This window comes from Patella vulgata, chromosome 6 (assembly GCF_932274485.2).
Source record: "Patella vulgata chromosome 6, xgPatVulg1.2, whole genome shotgun sequence".
NCBI classification, from domain to species: domain Eukaryota; kingdom Metazoa; phylum Mollusca; class Gastropoda; family Patellidae; genus Patella; species Patella vulgata.
Genome location: NC_065884.2, coordinates 45974831 through 45992630, shown reverse-complemented (window position 1 = coordinate 45992630; position 17800 = coordinate 45974831). Strand labels below are relative to the sequence as shown.

General features: G+C 33.8%; 1 protein-coding gene across 1 annotated transcript in view; it reads left to right on the top strand.

The window, feature by feature from the left end:
* The first annotated feature begins 2763 nt into the window (after positions 1-2763).
* Positions 2764-17800, top strand: part of LOC126823712 (ETS-related transcription factor Elf-4) — a 51784-nt gene continuing 36747 nt past the window's right edge. Inside the window, exon 1 of the mRNA XM_050552673.2 lies at positions 2764-2848. Coding sequence (XP_050408630.1) covers positions 2819-2848 — 30 coding nt within the window. The 5' untranslated portion in view covers positions 2764-2818. The remainder of the gene's footprint in view (positions 2849-17800) is intronic.

The window sequence follows — 17800 nt, the reverse complement described above, 5'->3', positions numbered from 1 at the left end:
AATTGTATAGAGTGTTATGCCGATAATTCTTCCGTCGATATAGACGACATCCAGCAGTAATTCATATCAGTGTCCGTTCTCTTAAAACAATTCCATAGTGGTGTGCAAGCAAGCATAATACTTCCTTGTTTTTTAAATCAGAATTGGAAGCAGGGTCAACGTAAGTGTATTCCTTGCACTTTTCAGCAATGTTGATCAACTCGTGAATGAATGAAATGGGATTTAACGCCCCACTTTTCTGCGCCTGAAGAAACCAAGATACTATGTTGAAATTTCTAAGGTACCTTATTTATTTGTATCTGTAACGGTATAGTAGTGTTTGGAAGCAAAACAAAAAGCGAGATGGATCCGAAAATTTCGAGAAAATAATTGAAACGCAGGACAGAAAGGATATGCGCGATAAGAAAGGGTTTCGTTAGGGTCTCAAATGAAAGAGGTCGGGTGTTGTCAGAGTAAACAGTACGTCCTCCGTGTAAAAAAATGTGTTTTCCTTACTATGATAACAAAATGGAAACTGGGGTATTTAACAAAGCGAGAGTCTTTTATAAACGTGCAGGTTATAGTATAATTTAAATCTTGAATATTTAAGATAATGCATTATTAATTTTAAAAGTGAAAGCCTTCAAATTGAATTTATTTAAACTCTCGGGACAATAACTATTCTATTCCTTTAAAACATTAATGTGTGTGTTCTATTAAAAGGTGACTAGCCAAGGGTGAAATGTTATGTAATCCTTAATGACATGTTAATTTATTATAATCCCTTATTGTTTATAAAACTGTTATAGATAGAAAGTAACTGACAATATGGCCTGCCTGGTGCACATGCCAATCGTATGATTAATCTGTTAATTGTTTTATTTACCATTGTTTTATTTCTTATATTGTACATTATTACATCAATGCTTATTTATGTCACCACTTGATCTAGCCAAGTAATTAGAAGTAATTCCATATAAATATGTGATTGTACTTGATACGTCAGTCATTTAGGTCTATCCGACTTAGTAGCATAAGGTACTAGTCGGTTATCCGCGGTCCTGTAAGTGTATGTAGATAAATGTTATTATAAGTTTCCAGTATTAAAGATTTGAAGAACCATTCCAGACTCTTGTAATATCTGACGGACCTCACGGTCACACTTTTAACACACGGAGACCGTTGCAGTACATTAAATATTTCAATTTACCTCGCTTACAGCAAAAGATTCGTCTATTTCTTTTTTGTTCTTTGCTTTTTATGCAAAGATGACCCCACACCATTGGTTTATAACACCTGTTCATGAATTATATTGTTACGATTATGCAGTAGTAACTTTACATGTATACAACCGCTAAATATTTACTGACCCATTGCATACATAAATATATAGTTTACACATACTTTCGGGGAATGAAAACGTAATGGGAACCGAATTGAGTATTATAATAGGTGCATTTTACATAGGATTTACGGAGAAAATAAATACACCGTTGCATATAGTCTACCCATGTTCTCGGGGAATGAAGATGTCCCTGGAAACGATTATAACATGTGAATTTAATATTGATTTTACGGAGAAAATCAATACACATGATGTAACTATGTATTACCGGCATTCCCTAGGAATCATTAACCATTCAGGTCCGTTTTGACTAAGCAATTGAGAGGGAATTTACAACACATCATTCTGTTGGGATATAAAGATATACATAATGCTTTATTCAAAGCGGGGGTGAGTCTTATTATTTTGGATTTTTCCTCTCGGAATTTGAATAATTTATATCATAGATTCTGTGAATTTCATTACAGCATATGTCTCTCAGAATATGAGAAACTTGATTCTGTTTTGAGAGTTTTTATTTTTATTCGAAAGGTATCTCGACAAAGTAATATTAAGAACTCATATCACAGTTTATCATTTAACTATCTATTGTACATGATCGTGTGATATAAATAGAACATATTCAAATAACATGATGTTTTTGTATTTGGTCACTAAATAAAATCAATGGACTTTTTCAGGCGAGCTTCGTATTGTCTAGGGGGACAAAGTCATAAAAACATTGTACATTGTATTGGTGTGATGTTTTAGTTTAACCCCGTAAAACATGCCAAAACAGTGTTTACAGAAGACTGAAACTTTAAAAAAAAAATTATGGGGGTGCCGCCCCCCCCCCCCCACTCTCCCTATCGCGCTTCGTGCCTCCAGCGTCACAGATTGTCAACATTTTATATAATTTCATTTGCGGACCCCCCCCCCCCCCACACACACACACACCCAATATATATTTCACGGCTACGCCTCTGTGCATCGGTGATATATTAAAACGGGTTTTTTTTTAAATCGGATAAAAATTGTGACCTCTAGAGGGACCACACTCTAAAAGCGCGATTTTTTGTACAATCAGCTGTTATAATTCAAGAAGTTATAGTCCGATACATGCCAATATCGAAAGGACCCGAGATCTTTGGGGAATAGACCTATATTTCAAGTTACGTCAAAATCGGATAAAAATTGTGACCTGTAGAGTGTCCACAAACAAACTGTCCGGAAGGACAGGGGCGACGACAATATGAAAATGTGGGCGTATAAAAATCATCACGGGGATTAATTATCTATAATACATGTTCTCCGGAAGGACAGGGGCGACGACAATATACGTCTTCATGAAAATGTGGGCGTATTAAAATTCTCTATAATACATGTTCTCCTTTACACCGACATAGATAAGATTAACCAGACAAGTACATAGACTAGATTAACCAAGCAAATTGTTAACATGCATATGGATATATGAATTCAGATCTCATAATCAAACCATAAGAAACATCTAAGATGGCGAACTCAACTGGACGACAACACAAGGTAAGCATCATTATAAGATCGAATTCACAGAAGAAGCAGTTAACATGAAACAGTGTTGTTCTCCGTCATTATGATTATGATTATTGCTATAATAATAATAATAATAATAATAATAATCGTTTTCTATAGCGCTGAACATTCAACTGACACTCAACTCACACAGTGTAACCTAGATATACTTTTAAAAGTTTTTGCACAATGGCAATACAACAATCATATTAAAAGTCAAAACAAATATTTTTACAAAACATAAACACAAATTATCATTTAATATATCTGAATTCGTTAATTGCGCCAACTGCTTTATGCAATTGAATATGTATTGTAGTTTTCTTTTGGAAAATGGTAGATACACAATATTGACATCGTTTGCGTTTTTTTTGTTTCGTTTCTGATTTTGTTATTCATTAGAAAATTAATTTTAATAAAGAACGTGGATAAATATAGATTATGACATTCGGTAAGCAGCATTTATTTGATAATTTTGCATTTCAAACAAAATATTCCATAATTTAATTAACAGCATAATTTCATAATATTATATTTTTCGTTGGTTTTTATTGTTTGTTGTTTTTGTTCTTTTTTTCATTAATGATAACGAACTGGTGTGTTCCCACTTAGCCGGCAGACTATAGTCTGTTTAAAAGTAGTCACTCAAGAACTGTTCACTAGTGTTCAGCGTTAATGAGCTCTAAATCCCTCTTAATAAAATTTATTAACCAACTAATTAATGACATTTTGAACACAGTTCATGCCGATGTTATGATTTCAAACATGAATTCAATTCACTATGTTAATATAAATAGGCCTCGAGTTAAGAAATATCGACAACTTGATACCAGAATTGAACATTTGAAAACACAGTTATTAAATGGCTCTTTAAGTGTAAATCGGTATGGAACAAATATTTCCTATTTAGTGGGGCTGTAAAATGATTGTTATGTTGTAAGGTATTTATTTATAAATTATATAATGCTATTTAATAAAAGTTAAATGTGTAAATGGTAATGCATTTTTATATGTGTAAATCATTTAATGTTATTTTATAAATATTAAATTTGTTAAAATCAATATATGTTTATATGTGTAAGCTATTTAATGTTATTTAATAAAAGTTAAATTTGTTAAAATCAATACAGTTTTAGTCTTAAAAAAGATATGGACTATAGTTTATAACACCATTGTTCTAAGATTAACTCTGGATTAGCGGCAAAATTTGACATCAAAGTCTGCCGGGTAAGTGGGAACACCCCAACGAACTGCCAAAGCACAATATTGTTTTTGACATTCATCATTCCTTCTTGCATTGTTATATGTATTATAGTCGTTTTTTGGCTTTCGGTTAATTAAACAAAGCCTGATAATTCAATTTCATGTGTAATTTTCCATGTTATCTTACGTAATATGTATGAGATTTATTTTCCTTACTATAGAGTACCAGTAATTATTTGCCTAAATTAAATGAATCTGGCTAGAACAAAAGCGGAATGACAAAGTAAAATGCTCATTTATAGCTAGAATTTTCACTCCATAGCTAATCTAGGATGCATATTGCCAAATTTATCTTTTACTTGGTTTTGTTTGAGGTTTGTTTGGGGTTTTTTTTTTTTGGGGGGGGGGGGTGTTGTGGTTTGTTTTTTGGGTTGTTGTTTTTTTGTTTTGTTTTTTGGAGGGGTTTTTTTTGGGGGGGGGGGGGGCTTTATTTTCTAAATAACTGAAAAATTCATTATTCCATAACATAAATGAAATGAAAGGGGGTTTACTGGACAAAGGCAAAGGAAAGGAAGATTGGGGTTAACGTCCTGCTTTCTGCCTCAACCAGCACTCAACCAGCATAATAAAGATAAGATATCATAACTAAAATGTTCATTTTTCGGTAATAACAATTGTCCATTATTAATTAATGAATGTTTTCCATCATTACAGATTTTTCATTATTTCTGGTTTAATTAACAACGAGATCAGTTCGTTTACTAAGACTAGTTTCATTTTTGAACTTCGGTGTCGGAACACAGGAAAACAGATTGTCATCCCTGAAACCAAATCAACATAATATAAAAACCCTGACCAAAGAGGGGTGTCATTTTCATTAAAATTATTATAAAATCAGGACAGTTTTGTGACATATAATCAATTTTAATTTTGAGAGTCCCCGGTACTCAGAGATTTACTCACAAAATAATACAATGACTGTATTTGTTGCGTTTAGAAAATATATATATAGGTTTTTATGTCATTATAAATGTCGTTTTAAATTCTAGACATACAATTAAACAACAGTCACAAATATTAAAGATAATGTTAGAATTGTTTGTATGTTTCGTGTGTGTGGAGGGGGTGGGGGTGCGTCAACATATAAACATTGATGGGTCAGTATATAAAAATTTTATCGCGTAAGTTACAATAGAATATTATTGGTGAAAGATAATTGTAGGCCGGTTGGGGAGGTTCGGGTATAGTCGCTGTATATAATGAGTATTTGGGGGAATACTTACCCTAACCCTAACCGTTTTAAGAGGGCTAAAGGTAAATTTGATCCGATTCAGTCTTCTAAAAAGGGTTAAGCCTAAGGTTAGTAAAACTACTCATTTATATATAACGGCATCTCCCAAAATTATTATGGTGTTATACTTTCAATTTGACATTCCATGAGACTTTCTGTATAGTTCTTACATATTCTCCAAGTAGATAGGTCTCTGTCAGCAGAATGTTTCGTTAAATTATGTAATGGTTATTTACAGTAAAGTTTTACTTGTGATTTTTTTTGGCTGTGTCTTATGATGGCTGCGTCTTTGTATATAGCTAAATTTACACGGCAAAAGTCGGCAATACTTTGTTGACAATGAAAAGTGTCTCTTGTTAATGAAAATATTTGCCATACTTTCTACATTTATTTGGTAATGTTTTTGTAAGATACGAAAACTGAACAACGTTTTCAGTTTAATTCATATGCTCGAAACTATGAAAAAAAATATTAGCTGTTAGTCAACGGAGGTGCATCCTTTTGCGAGTGATCCACCTATTTCCACTCCTAGTGAGGTCGTGCAATCCTGTCAGAAATTATGAAAATTCCCAAAGTTTGATGTTGTGAGGTACGAAGGCCCATTAGTGCCAAACAAAACAACAAATATTAATCCGTTTGAACGAGTAAGTATCTCGTTTGAACGAATTGGTATCTCGTTTGAAAGAATTGGTATCTCGTTTGAACGAATAAATTATCTTGTTTGAATGAATTAATTATCTCGTTTAAACGAGTTAGTATCTCGTTTGAACGAATTAATTTTCTCGTTTGAACGAATTAATTATCTCGTTTGGACGAATTAATTATTTCGTTTGAAAGAATTAATCACCTCGTTTGATCGAATTAATCATCTTGTTTGAACGAATTAAGATTTCGATTGTACAGAAGCATGAGAGGGACATCCAGAAATTGTGTTTTAAGTAAAGATAATGTCATTTAATACGCAAGTTCTTTACTATTTCTAGCGTTACCGTCAGTAGAAGGAACTATATTTATGAGAATGAGAATTAGTATGGAATATGTTGGAAGTTATCCACGTTTTAAAAGCCGAATATGTTTAATGTTAGCCTGAATTAGCCATAACATCGTAGTGAAGTCATTGTTTTATGGCATGTTTATGCTTAAACTGGCATTATGCAAGAGCTAAATCTGCGTATTGCAGGTCTTTCTTTAGGCCTTAAATGTTATATAAACTATTCATTAGGCATGTATTAACATATTCAAGTAGATTAGAACGGTTCGGCCATTTAATGATTTAATTGAAAAATGATAAAGCGGGGCTAAGCCTCGAAAAACCAGTACGGTGGGGTTACATCCCGTGCACACATCTTGTCAAACCTTCAAAAGCTGATATCGTCGCTCAGAATAAAGTAATTTAATGAAAATTTCAATATATTTATTTTGCATTATCTATTTTTGAACTATTATAGCAAGAACGACCAACTCGTTATCTAAATCTTACATAATGTATCTTTAATATTGTAAAGACGTAGATTTGAAACGCACCAAATTAAGAAATAATTATGCCTTACTGAATTTTCGCTAGCTCAGTGAACAGAACTACGATTATTTGTCAACGGGGTTTACATATTAAATGAACTTTGTAGTAAAGGGTTATCCCAGAGTAAATGTATTCCTAGTGTTAATTGCGTTGAAGGGTGGCTCAAGGTGAACCAAGAGGGGAAGGCCTCCGTGTCGGCTTTCACCGGTAATCAAACGTAGGGCGACCAGATGTGATAGAATACATTTTAATACTGGATAACATATTTACATGTACAATTTTACATATGAACGCCATTTGTGGTTAGATATAAACGTCTATATACAGCTGCTCCTACTAAGTCTCAGAAGACCTCATTCTCCCGGGGTCCGAGGGCAGAGCCTCTCCGAGATCTCGGAAGACTTCTAGGTCTCTCTAGACCAGGCCCCGAGTTCACAAAGCATTCTCAGACTTAAGTTGAGAATTTACTCAAAATTGTTTGCCTTATTTTAACTGAAATATAGCCCTTTATAAAACTTTTGTTGTTTTAATGTATCAAATACATCAATAAGAAACAATGTGCAAAGTTTTGTGTTTCTGCATCAAAGATATTTCTCATAAACAGTGATTGAAAATTGAGCAAATTCTCAACTTGAGTCTGAGAATGCTTTGTGAACTCGGGGCCTGATTCTAAACTAGGCTTTTTATAATGTGAAACAATATCTGTCACGTCAGCTGGGGCACGCTATAGTTAATAGCATTAGTAATCAGAACAATGAAAACTAATTATTAAAAGTCACACATCTTAACTCTAGACAATAAGTGTTAAACCACAGGAATCTGACCTTCTATCCGTATATATGCATACACCATGTCGTACCAGACAATATAAAAAAAACAACAGGAATGCAATGCCTGTTGAAAACTCGATCTTACCTGCTCTCGCTTCGGCTCGTTTTTTTCCAACAATTCGTAATGTCAGGCAACCAAACTTCTGTCAATTCACTCAGATATGTTTTTTCTTCAATCTAGTCGTTTTGATTTGCATAAATACTCCCACAAAATGATATCATCGCCACTTGTTTCCAATATTTACATCGTTTTCGTCCATTTTCATTTTGTCACGGCCGCCATGCGCTGACGTCACACAAATAGACGCATTCGACAGACCTCGTTTTTTTTTTGTTGCTGGGGTTGAGGGATTCTACCGATATTCGCCGAATATGTATAGACGTTTCACTGACTCATGAGACGACCCTACTCCTTATTATGTGTTAACCATTCGGCCATTTTAGTAGCTTTTCATGTAAGCAATTTTAAAATGGGAGCTAAAGAATAAAATTTGCCATTTTTTTTTAGTTTTTAGTACCGTAGCTTTTCATGTAAGCAATTTTAAAATGGGAGCTATAGGATAAAATTTGCCTAATTTTTGTGATTTAAACAATGTTTTTTTGGGTTTTTTTTTTAAATCAACTTTAAAAATACAATATTATGTGATATCAATATAATTTTTAGTTCATCTGATTTAACATTTCGTATTTTAGAAACAATTAAAACTAATGTAAAAATTTCAATTCTGTATAGGCTAAGTAGGCCTACTATTTAAGAAAAAAACAAAATAATTATAATAAATAAATCGTCCATTCAATTTTGAAGGGCCTCAACAGAACCATTTGTAGTTTGTTGGATTTACCAAACAGCATTTTAAAAGAAAAAAAAAACTTTATATATAGGCCTATATAAAAAAAAAATCCTGCACATATTCGAGTATTGACGCTTCATAAATTAAAATTTAAAAAATAAATTCATCTGATTTTCCACATGATGTTTTAGAAAATATGATAAATTTAATAGTAGGTTTAGGCTTGTCAAAATGCCGAAGAGCAGTTATGAATTCCAGGAATATTAATTTTAAAGAACGGTATCATATATTTTTTCCATAATTGTTTCTAAAATACGAAATGTTAAATCAGATGAACTAAAAATTATATTGATATCACATAATATTGTATTTATAAATATTTTTTTCAATTACAAGACCTGTCACAGCCCTATGAAGTTGATTTTTGAAAAAAAAAAAAAAAAGATTGTTTAAATCACAAAAATTAGGCAAATTTTATGCTATAGCTCCCATTTTAAAATTGCTTACATGAAAAGCTACGGTACTAAAAAAATTAGGCAAATTTTATTCTTTAGCTCCCATTTTAAAATTGCTTACATGAAAAGCTACTAAAATGGCCGAATGGTTAACACGTAGGGTCGTCTCATGCGTCAGTGAAACGTCCATACATATTCGGCGAATATCGGTAGAATCCCTCAACCCCAGCAACAAAAAAACGAGGTCTGTCGAATGCGTCTATTTGTGTGACGTCAGCGCATGGCGGCCGTGACAAAATGAAAATGGACGAAAACGATGTAAATATTAGAAACAAGTGGCGATGATATCGTTTTGTGGGAGTATTTATGCAAATCAAAACGACTAGATTGAAGAAAAAACATATCTGAGTGAATTGACAGAAGTTTGGTTGCCTGACATTACAAATTTTTGAAAAAAAAAACGAGCCGAAGCGAGAGCAGGTAAGATCGAGTTTTCAACAGGCATTGCATTCCTGTTGTTTTTTTTATTATATATTGTCTGGTACGACATGGTGTATGCATATATATACGGATAGAAGGTCAGATTCCTGTGGTTAAACTTAAATCTTATATCATATAGACACTCCGAGTATACAAGTTTGTACAACCCATTACATCTTACATAATACTATGGCATAAAGCCCACACCTGATATAGATTAAATCTTACAATTAATCTGTCAATTAATATGTCCAAAATGAGTTACAAATAAAATATGAATTCAGAATACAATATTAAAATTTAGATTCCAAGTGATATTATATTACACAGAACAGCCGTTCCTCGCTTAAGCCAGCGTTGCCCTCTGCAACCTTCGGCTTCAAGTCCTCTGTCCTATCGAGGAGTTCGGCCAACGGCAGCGTCGCTTCTCCGCACGGTTCCCTATTGGGAGGGATGCGACGTGCAATGCGATAAATTTGGCGGCACTAGTACTCTTGGTTCGTTTTGCATGCTGCATGCGCAAATTAGTTATTTCTTTTAACACTCCCACCCCCAACTCACTATCTTAGAAACTCACGCAAATCCTCTTCCAAGGCAATCAACACTGGAAATAAGTTCATCTGGCAACAATAACATAATCCTTAATATGTAAACATCGCTGACAAGCAATCGTATACCTGTAGTTCTGTTCACTGAGCTAGTGACAATTCAGCCAAGGCACAATCTACCATTTTATTTCTTAATTGGGTGCATTTCAAATCCACGTCCTTACAATATCATACATATACCTGTCGTAATGCCTGTTCAAGCATATACAATGACTTCACTACAATGTTGTGGCTAACCCAGGCTAACATTAAACAAATTGGATATTTTCCAAGGTATTCTATGCTACTTCCCCTTTTCACAAGTGTAGTTCCCTCTACTGACGCTAACGCTAGAAATAGTAAAGAATCTACGCGTATTAAATCATATTATCGTTACTTGAAACACAATTTCTGCATGTACCTTCCATGCTTCTGTACTATTAAAATCTTAATTTGTTTAAACGAGATAATTAATTCGTTTAAACGAGATAATTAATTCGTTTAAACGAGATACTAACTCGTTCAAACGAGATAATGAATTCGTTCAAACGAGATACTAATTCGTTCAAACGAGATAACTAATTCGTTCAAACGAGATACTAACTCGTTCAAACGAGATACTAACTCGTTCAAACGAGATAATTAATTCGTTCAAACGAGATAATTAATTCGTTCAAAAGAGATAGTAACTCGTTCAAACGAGAAAATTAATTCGTTCAAACGAGATACTAATTCGTTTAAACGAGATACTAATTCGTTCAAACGAGATACTAATTCGTTCAAACGAGATACTAATTCGTTCAAACGAGATACTAATTCGTTCAAATGGATTAATATATTTTTTTTTGTTTGGCACTAATGGGCCTTCGTAGTTCGTAGCGAGGGAATTTTTACAACGAACTAAACAGAAAAAAAGACTATTAAATGATGCATAAAATGAAATGAAATGGGGATTAACGTCCTACTTTTGTACTCCGACTTATTTATTTTGATGTGAAGGTAACCTAGCTTGGCACAGAACCCCCACCCCCACCCCCACTGGTCAGCTTCGCGGCAAGTTACAGGCTAACATACATGTAAAGTAAATTGTTGTCTTTGATGTGTTTTCTTTTATTGGATGGTTTGTTGGTTTGTTTTTTGTTTTTTAGGAGATATGTTTGGGGGTATTTATTACACTGCTCCTTGTGAATGTGGGTCAGAATATGTTATAATAATTTATAATATCTGTAATGTCTTTGTAATGTCATGATTATTTCCTAATTCTCAAAGCTTCTTAACATAAAGTTATATTGTTGAAAGTTTACCACGTGGGGTTTTAAAATGCATTTTATTTGTTAATAATAGTTATCTATAGATAACTGTAACCTGGCATCTTGTGAACTAACATTTGAAAATGCCTTCCCAAATTGAAACTAAAACCATATCCTTGCTAGGAATCATAAAACATGCAGATCCGTTTTGACTAAGCACGTTGCAATTGATAGGGAATTTGAATAACTTATATCATAGATTCTGTGAAGATGAGTTTCATTACTGCAGATTTTTCTCGGAATGAGTAACTTGATCCTGTTTTGTGAGTTTTTATTTTTAATCAAATGGCATCTTGACAAAGTAATATTAAGAACTCATATCACATTTTAGCATTTAAACTATAGTACATGATCGTATGATATAAATAGAACCTATTCAGATAACGCGATGTTTTTGTATTTAGTCACTAAATGAAATAAATGGACCTTGTCAGGCGAGTTCGTATTGTCTAGGGGGACAAAGTCATAAAAAATAGGATTTCGGGGATTTATGTACCCTTTTGGAGACTGTGATCCCCCCCCCATCCTAAAATAGATTATCAAAAGTGTTTGCTTTACAAAAAACAGAAATCTCTTATATTATTAGGAAATACCATTGAATGATGAAACAATTAGTGTATACATTCGTGGTTTTATTAACCGAATTGTTATAGTTTACATATTTGTGGTTTGTTGTGAACACAAGGAATAGTTGAGGCCGTTCGGTCTTTGTATGGTTAGAGTGCCATTTACCCAAGGTCGTGTTATAATTTAGACTCACTGGGGCTTATTTGAAATCGGAGATTCCTTGTTTGCAAGATTTATATTGGATCTCGATCATCTGGCGTTTAAATTGATCCCTGGACCGAAAGGTTTTTATACAAAATTATTTCAATTTACAAATTTTAGTGGAATTGTTTTTTAATACATAGTATGTTTCACAAAGCAAAAATTATCTCGGGGATTTCTTAATTCTCTATAATACCTATTCAACCTTTACACCAACATAAGTACATAGACTAGATTAACCAGGCAAATTGTTAATATGCATATGGATATAAATAAATTCAGACCTCTTAATCAAACCATAACAAGCATCTAAGATGGCGGATTCAACTGGACAACACAAGGTAAGCATCATTATAATTAGATCGATTATGGCTATGTAACTGACATTCAACTCACGCAATGTAACTTAGGCTAAATATACTTTTAAAAGTTTTTGCACGATAGGAATACAATCATCTTAGTGGGCCTTTACCTAATCAAAGGCCTTGCGAAAAGCCAAAACAAATATTTTACAAAACATAAACACAAATCATCATTTAATATATCTGAATTCATTTATTGCGCCAACTGCTTTATGCAATTGAATATATATATTGTAGTTTTCTTTTGGAAAATGGTAGATACACAATATTGATATCGTTCCCGGTTTTTTGTTTCGTTTCTGATTTTGTTATTCATTAGAAAATTAATTTTAATAAAGAACGTGGATAAATATAGATCATAACATTCGGTAAGCAGCATTTATTTGATAATTTTGCATTTCAAACAAAATATTATATAATTAAAGGAGCTAAATCGCTAATATTTGGGACCTAGAAATTGAAACATATAACGCATATAATAATGTAATATGAATGTATATAACCCGATTTACATTCAATCATTTCCGTTTTTACTCTAATTTCAAATCAGTTATGTTCGGCGAAATACGCCGGAAGTCTTAAGCGAATGGCAATCTCTAGCGTCTGGTTATTCCAGTCTACACCAATAGTAGTTATTGCGTTTGCTCTCCAGATAAGAAGATGGCGTCGCCGTTTGACATGACTTGTGGAATATGTCTAGCTTAGTTCTTCGAGTCCCTTGTTACAAATGGCACTGCAACGCATTATAGTACACGTTTCGTGTACAAGTGGTAAAATAGTTTGTTTTTTGGGGTCTTTCAGGCCCGACGGGATTCTTATGTCCCATCATATAGTGAATACAATGTTGCAATGCATATGTGTATTATGGCCAGTATTTCATTATAAGTCAGTTTTGGGTAGGTCTAAGGTGGAGTTAAAGTAGTGCTGTCTTGGTGCAAAAAATAGAGTGACATTTCAATGTCAAACACAAAATCACGGTGATCTTTTTCTAAGAAAATCTTTGTGCATGTTTGAAGACACAGAGAAAGTTCTAATAGTCTGGTCGAGGTAGAAAATTTGTGGGAAGAAATTCCTACCCAAATGATTTCTTCATTTTCTGAAACAACTATGTCCCTAGTGTTCCAGAAAACTTTTCCCGAAATTTTTTACAGCATTTTGAAATTTTGACCCCCTGGGTCAACATAATGAAACTGAAAACCATTTATAACTTCAAAAATATCAATTTTACAGCCTAAAAATGTATTATCAACATGTAGGAAAGTGATACCAAGGATTCCAGAAATGATGTGAAAAGTAACGTACGACGTCACCGTGACGTCAGAATACAAAATGACGGAACTATGACGTCACTGTGATGTAAAAATTCAAAATGGTGGAGACGTGTTGTGAATAAAGCAACAACAGCAAGCAAATAGACAAGAGGAACATTCTGGACACCATAAAATATTCATTCGGATCATCATCAATAAAATCATCAAAATATTCTTCAGTTCTGATTTGTTCTACTAGTGGGGCGGTTAAGCAAAAAATCGTGCACTTTGGGTTAAAAGCATGAAACTTGGCACATAGATGGCATCAACCCTACTGATTATTTTGGGATGTGGATCCACCTCAGAAGCTCCCCCTGGTGGTCGTTACGGCCATCTTTTCCAAAATGGCCGCCTATTCATTGATATACATATAACAAGGGGTGTCACAATAAGACATTTTTTTACAAATCATTTCAGACCAGCAATTTCCAGATGCAAAATTGCTAGCTGAACACAGTTTTTGAAAAAAGATTTATCTATGACGTCATTTTCGTTTGGGGTTTGCCTGATTTCAAAAATGGCCGCCAAAATTTGAAGAAAAATGAATTTGCAGATAGGATGGGTGATTATCACGCAATGTATGCCTTGTAATATATCAAATAAAAGGTTTTTGTTGTAATTGAACTGAAAAATAATCTCTAAAACTAGTTTCCCCAAATCCAAGATGGCGGAAATTCAAAATGGCGGCCAAAATATACCCAAAATGGCGGATTGATCAGATTAAAGTCATTTCACTGTTTGATTTGGTTTGTAATATATAATTTAAATGGTTTACATTGTCACTGAACTTAAATTTAATCTAAATAAAAAAATAGTTTTCAAAATCCAAGATGGCGGAAATTCAAAATGGCAACCAACATTTATCTAAAAATGGCCGATTTGTCAGATAAAGGCATTTCACTCTTTGATATAGTTTGTAATATGTAATATAAAGAGTTTTCAAAGTCATTGAACTTAAAATCAAACTAAAATAAAAAAGAGTTTCCAAAATCTAAGATGGCGGAAATTCAAAATGGTGGCCAGAATTTTCCAATAATGATCAAATTTTAAGGATAATCGTGAATTTTCTGTTTGATATACCTTGTAATATGTCCTCTATTAAGTTTTCAGAGTCCGTGAATTTGATAATTGTAGATGATTGTTTCAGAAAAAAAGGGGCAATCATCAATCTTTCTATTGGATTGGTTTATAATAGCAAAGTGTAATAGTTTTTCGAGGGCAACTGAAATTGACTGGACTCAGGAATCTACCCATCAGTCAATTAACCATGTGCAGAACTAACCAGTCAGCTAATTAGAATTTCATAGAATTTAACCTTAAGACACAATAAATGTAGTTTAATTGTTTTATGCATTAAAACAAATGATGCTAATGATAATGTTAAGAATTGACACATTCTTTGGAGAAAATATCTGGTTATTCCGACCCTCCACCCCCCACCCCATAACAATACAACGGGGCCAACTGAGGCATTTTAATTTCATCTCCTTTGTCTTTGCACCATTTTACCGGAGTGAGAATCATTTATATATGGTATTTGCAGTTGTAAAGAATTTAAGTTCTCCTCTTCGTTCAGTCTAAATATGGTACCCACTATCCACAGATCATTTTCGTCTCTAATGTATTGCACACCAAGTTGTAAGTTTAAAAATAATCGTCACGAAAATAATTTGAGATGCATTTACGACTAGTATAGGTATCCCAAAAGTCATCCCCCACGATTTCCTCTTTTCTAATGTGTTGTTCTTACATGTAGAACTTGTTGTGAAATACGTCACTGAAGAAAATTACCTGTGGATACCACATCTAGAATCTACCACAAAAATTACTGGACACAAAGTCTTCCGATGCAAAAAACGGATCACATTTTCTGAATGAATAAGGGAACTTAAATTCTTAATAACTGCATATACCATGAATGATTCTCACCCTGGTAAAATGGTGCAAAGACAAAGGAGATGAAATTAAAAATGCCTCAGTTGGCCCCGTTGTATTGTTATGGGGTGGGAGGTGGAGGGTCGGAATAACCAGATATTTTCTCCAAAGAATGTGTCAATTCTTAACATTATCATTAGCATAATATGTTTTAATGCATAAAACAATTAACCTACATTTATTGTGTCTTAAGGTTAAATTCTTTGAAATTCTAATTAGCTGACTGGTAAATTCTGCACATGGTTAATTGACTGACAGGTAGATTCCTGAGTCCGGTCAATTTCAGTTGCCCTCAAAAAACTATTAGACTTTGCTATTATAAACCAATCCAATAGAAAGATTGATGATTGTCTCTTTTTTCTGAAACAATCATCTACAATTATCGAATTCAGTGACTCTGAAAACTTAATAGAGGACATATTACAAGCCATATCAAACAGAAAATTGACGGTTATCCTAAAATTTGATCATTATTGGAAAATTCTGGCCGCCATTTGGAATTTACGCCATCTTAGATTTTGGAAACTTTTTTTTTAGATTGATTTTAATTTTAATGACTTTGAAAACTCTTTATATTACATATTACAAACCATATCAAAGAGTGAAACGACTTTTATCTGACAAATCGGCCATTTTAGATAAATGTTGGTTGCCATTTTGAATTTCCGCCATCATGGATTTTGGAACTATTTTTTTATTTAGATTAATTTTAAGTTCAGTGACTATGTAAACCCTTTGAATTATATATTACAAACCAAATCAAACAGTGAAATGACTTTAATCTGATCAATCCGCCATTTTGGGTATATTTTGGCCGCCATTTTGAATTTCCGCCATATTAGATTTGGGGAAACTAGTTTTAGGGATTATTTTTCAGTTCAATTACAGCAAAAAACTTATATTTGATATATTACAAGGCATACATTGCGTGATAATCACCCATCCTATCTGCAAATTCATTTTTCTTCAAATTTTGGCGGCCATTTTTGAAATCAGGCAAACCCCAAACGAAAATGACGTCATAGATAAATATTTTTTCAAAAATCGTGTTCAGCTAGCAATTTTGCATCTGGAAATTGCTGGCCTGAAATGATTTGTAAAAAAATGTCTTATTGTGACACCGCTTGTTATATGTATATCAATGAATAGGCGGACATTTTGTAAAAAAGATGGCCGTAACGACCACCAGGGGGAGCTGCTGAGGTGGATCCACATCCCAAAATAATCAGTAGGGTTGATGCCATCTATGTGCCAAGTTTCATGCTTTTAACCCAAAATGCACGATTCTACCAAAAATTCTTCCTTAACCGTCCACTATACCCCGTACCAAATTCATCATCTAAATCAATGCTGATTTGTTCGCTATTCAGACAACCCTCCCCGTGGCATCCTCCACACGCTTCAACGCATTTCAAACCATTCTGTGTACAAGAACATGACGAGCATTGGTTTTTCAACCATTTACATTTAGTATCTTTGAAGGGCATTTAGTGAACGGGATATATAATAAAATGACAACTTTATGGATAACATTCACTAGGTTTATTAACTGCAACGTTTCAATGAGGATACTCTCACCGTTATCAAGCGACAATTCATCTTCGCCACTTGGACAAAAAGCGCAACCACTATGACATAAAATCAGTCTGCAGCGCAATGGATAAAACTGTATTAGACAATTTATTGTTCATTCGCGCCTGGTCTGGGTGTGATACCACTTCTGGTTGTTTCAGATTCGGTAAATTGGGACTTCTTAAGCATACGAACAGTGACATCTTTCGGGAAGCTAGCAAGACAATAGCTTCACCTGGAGGTTCCCAGTCTGAAGTACCTGCAGCTGGAGAAAGGTTATTCTGTCTAATGTATGGTAACAAAAATGAGATACCTCTGACTAAAGTCCGGTACCTAAGGTACAAAGCTATGATCGCTGAAAAAAATTCCATTCAAATCAATAGACTTACTCCAACAGCTGCCGCGGCCGAGCAGCATGCTCACCGCGTTCATGTTCAGGTTAGAATTTGGGATGAACTAGACGATGGCGTCGATCCTGTGAATTGGGGTTGGCAAGTGATAGAGAATAGACACGTTCCCATCGCGACTGT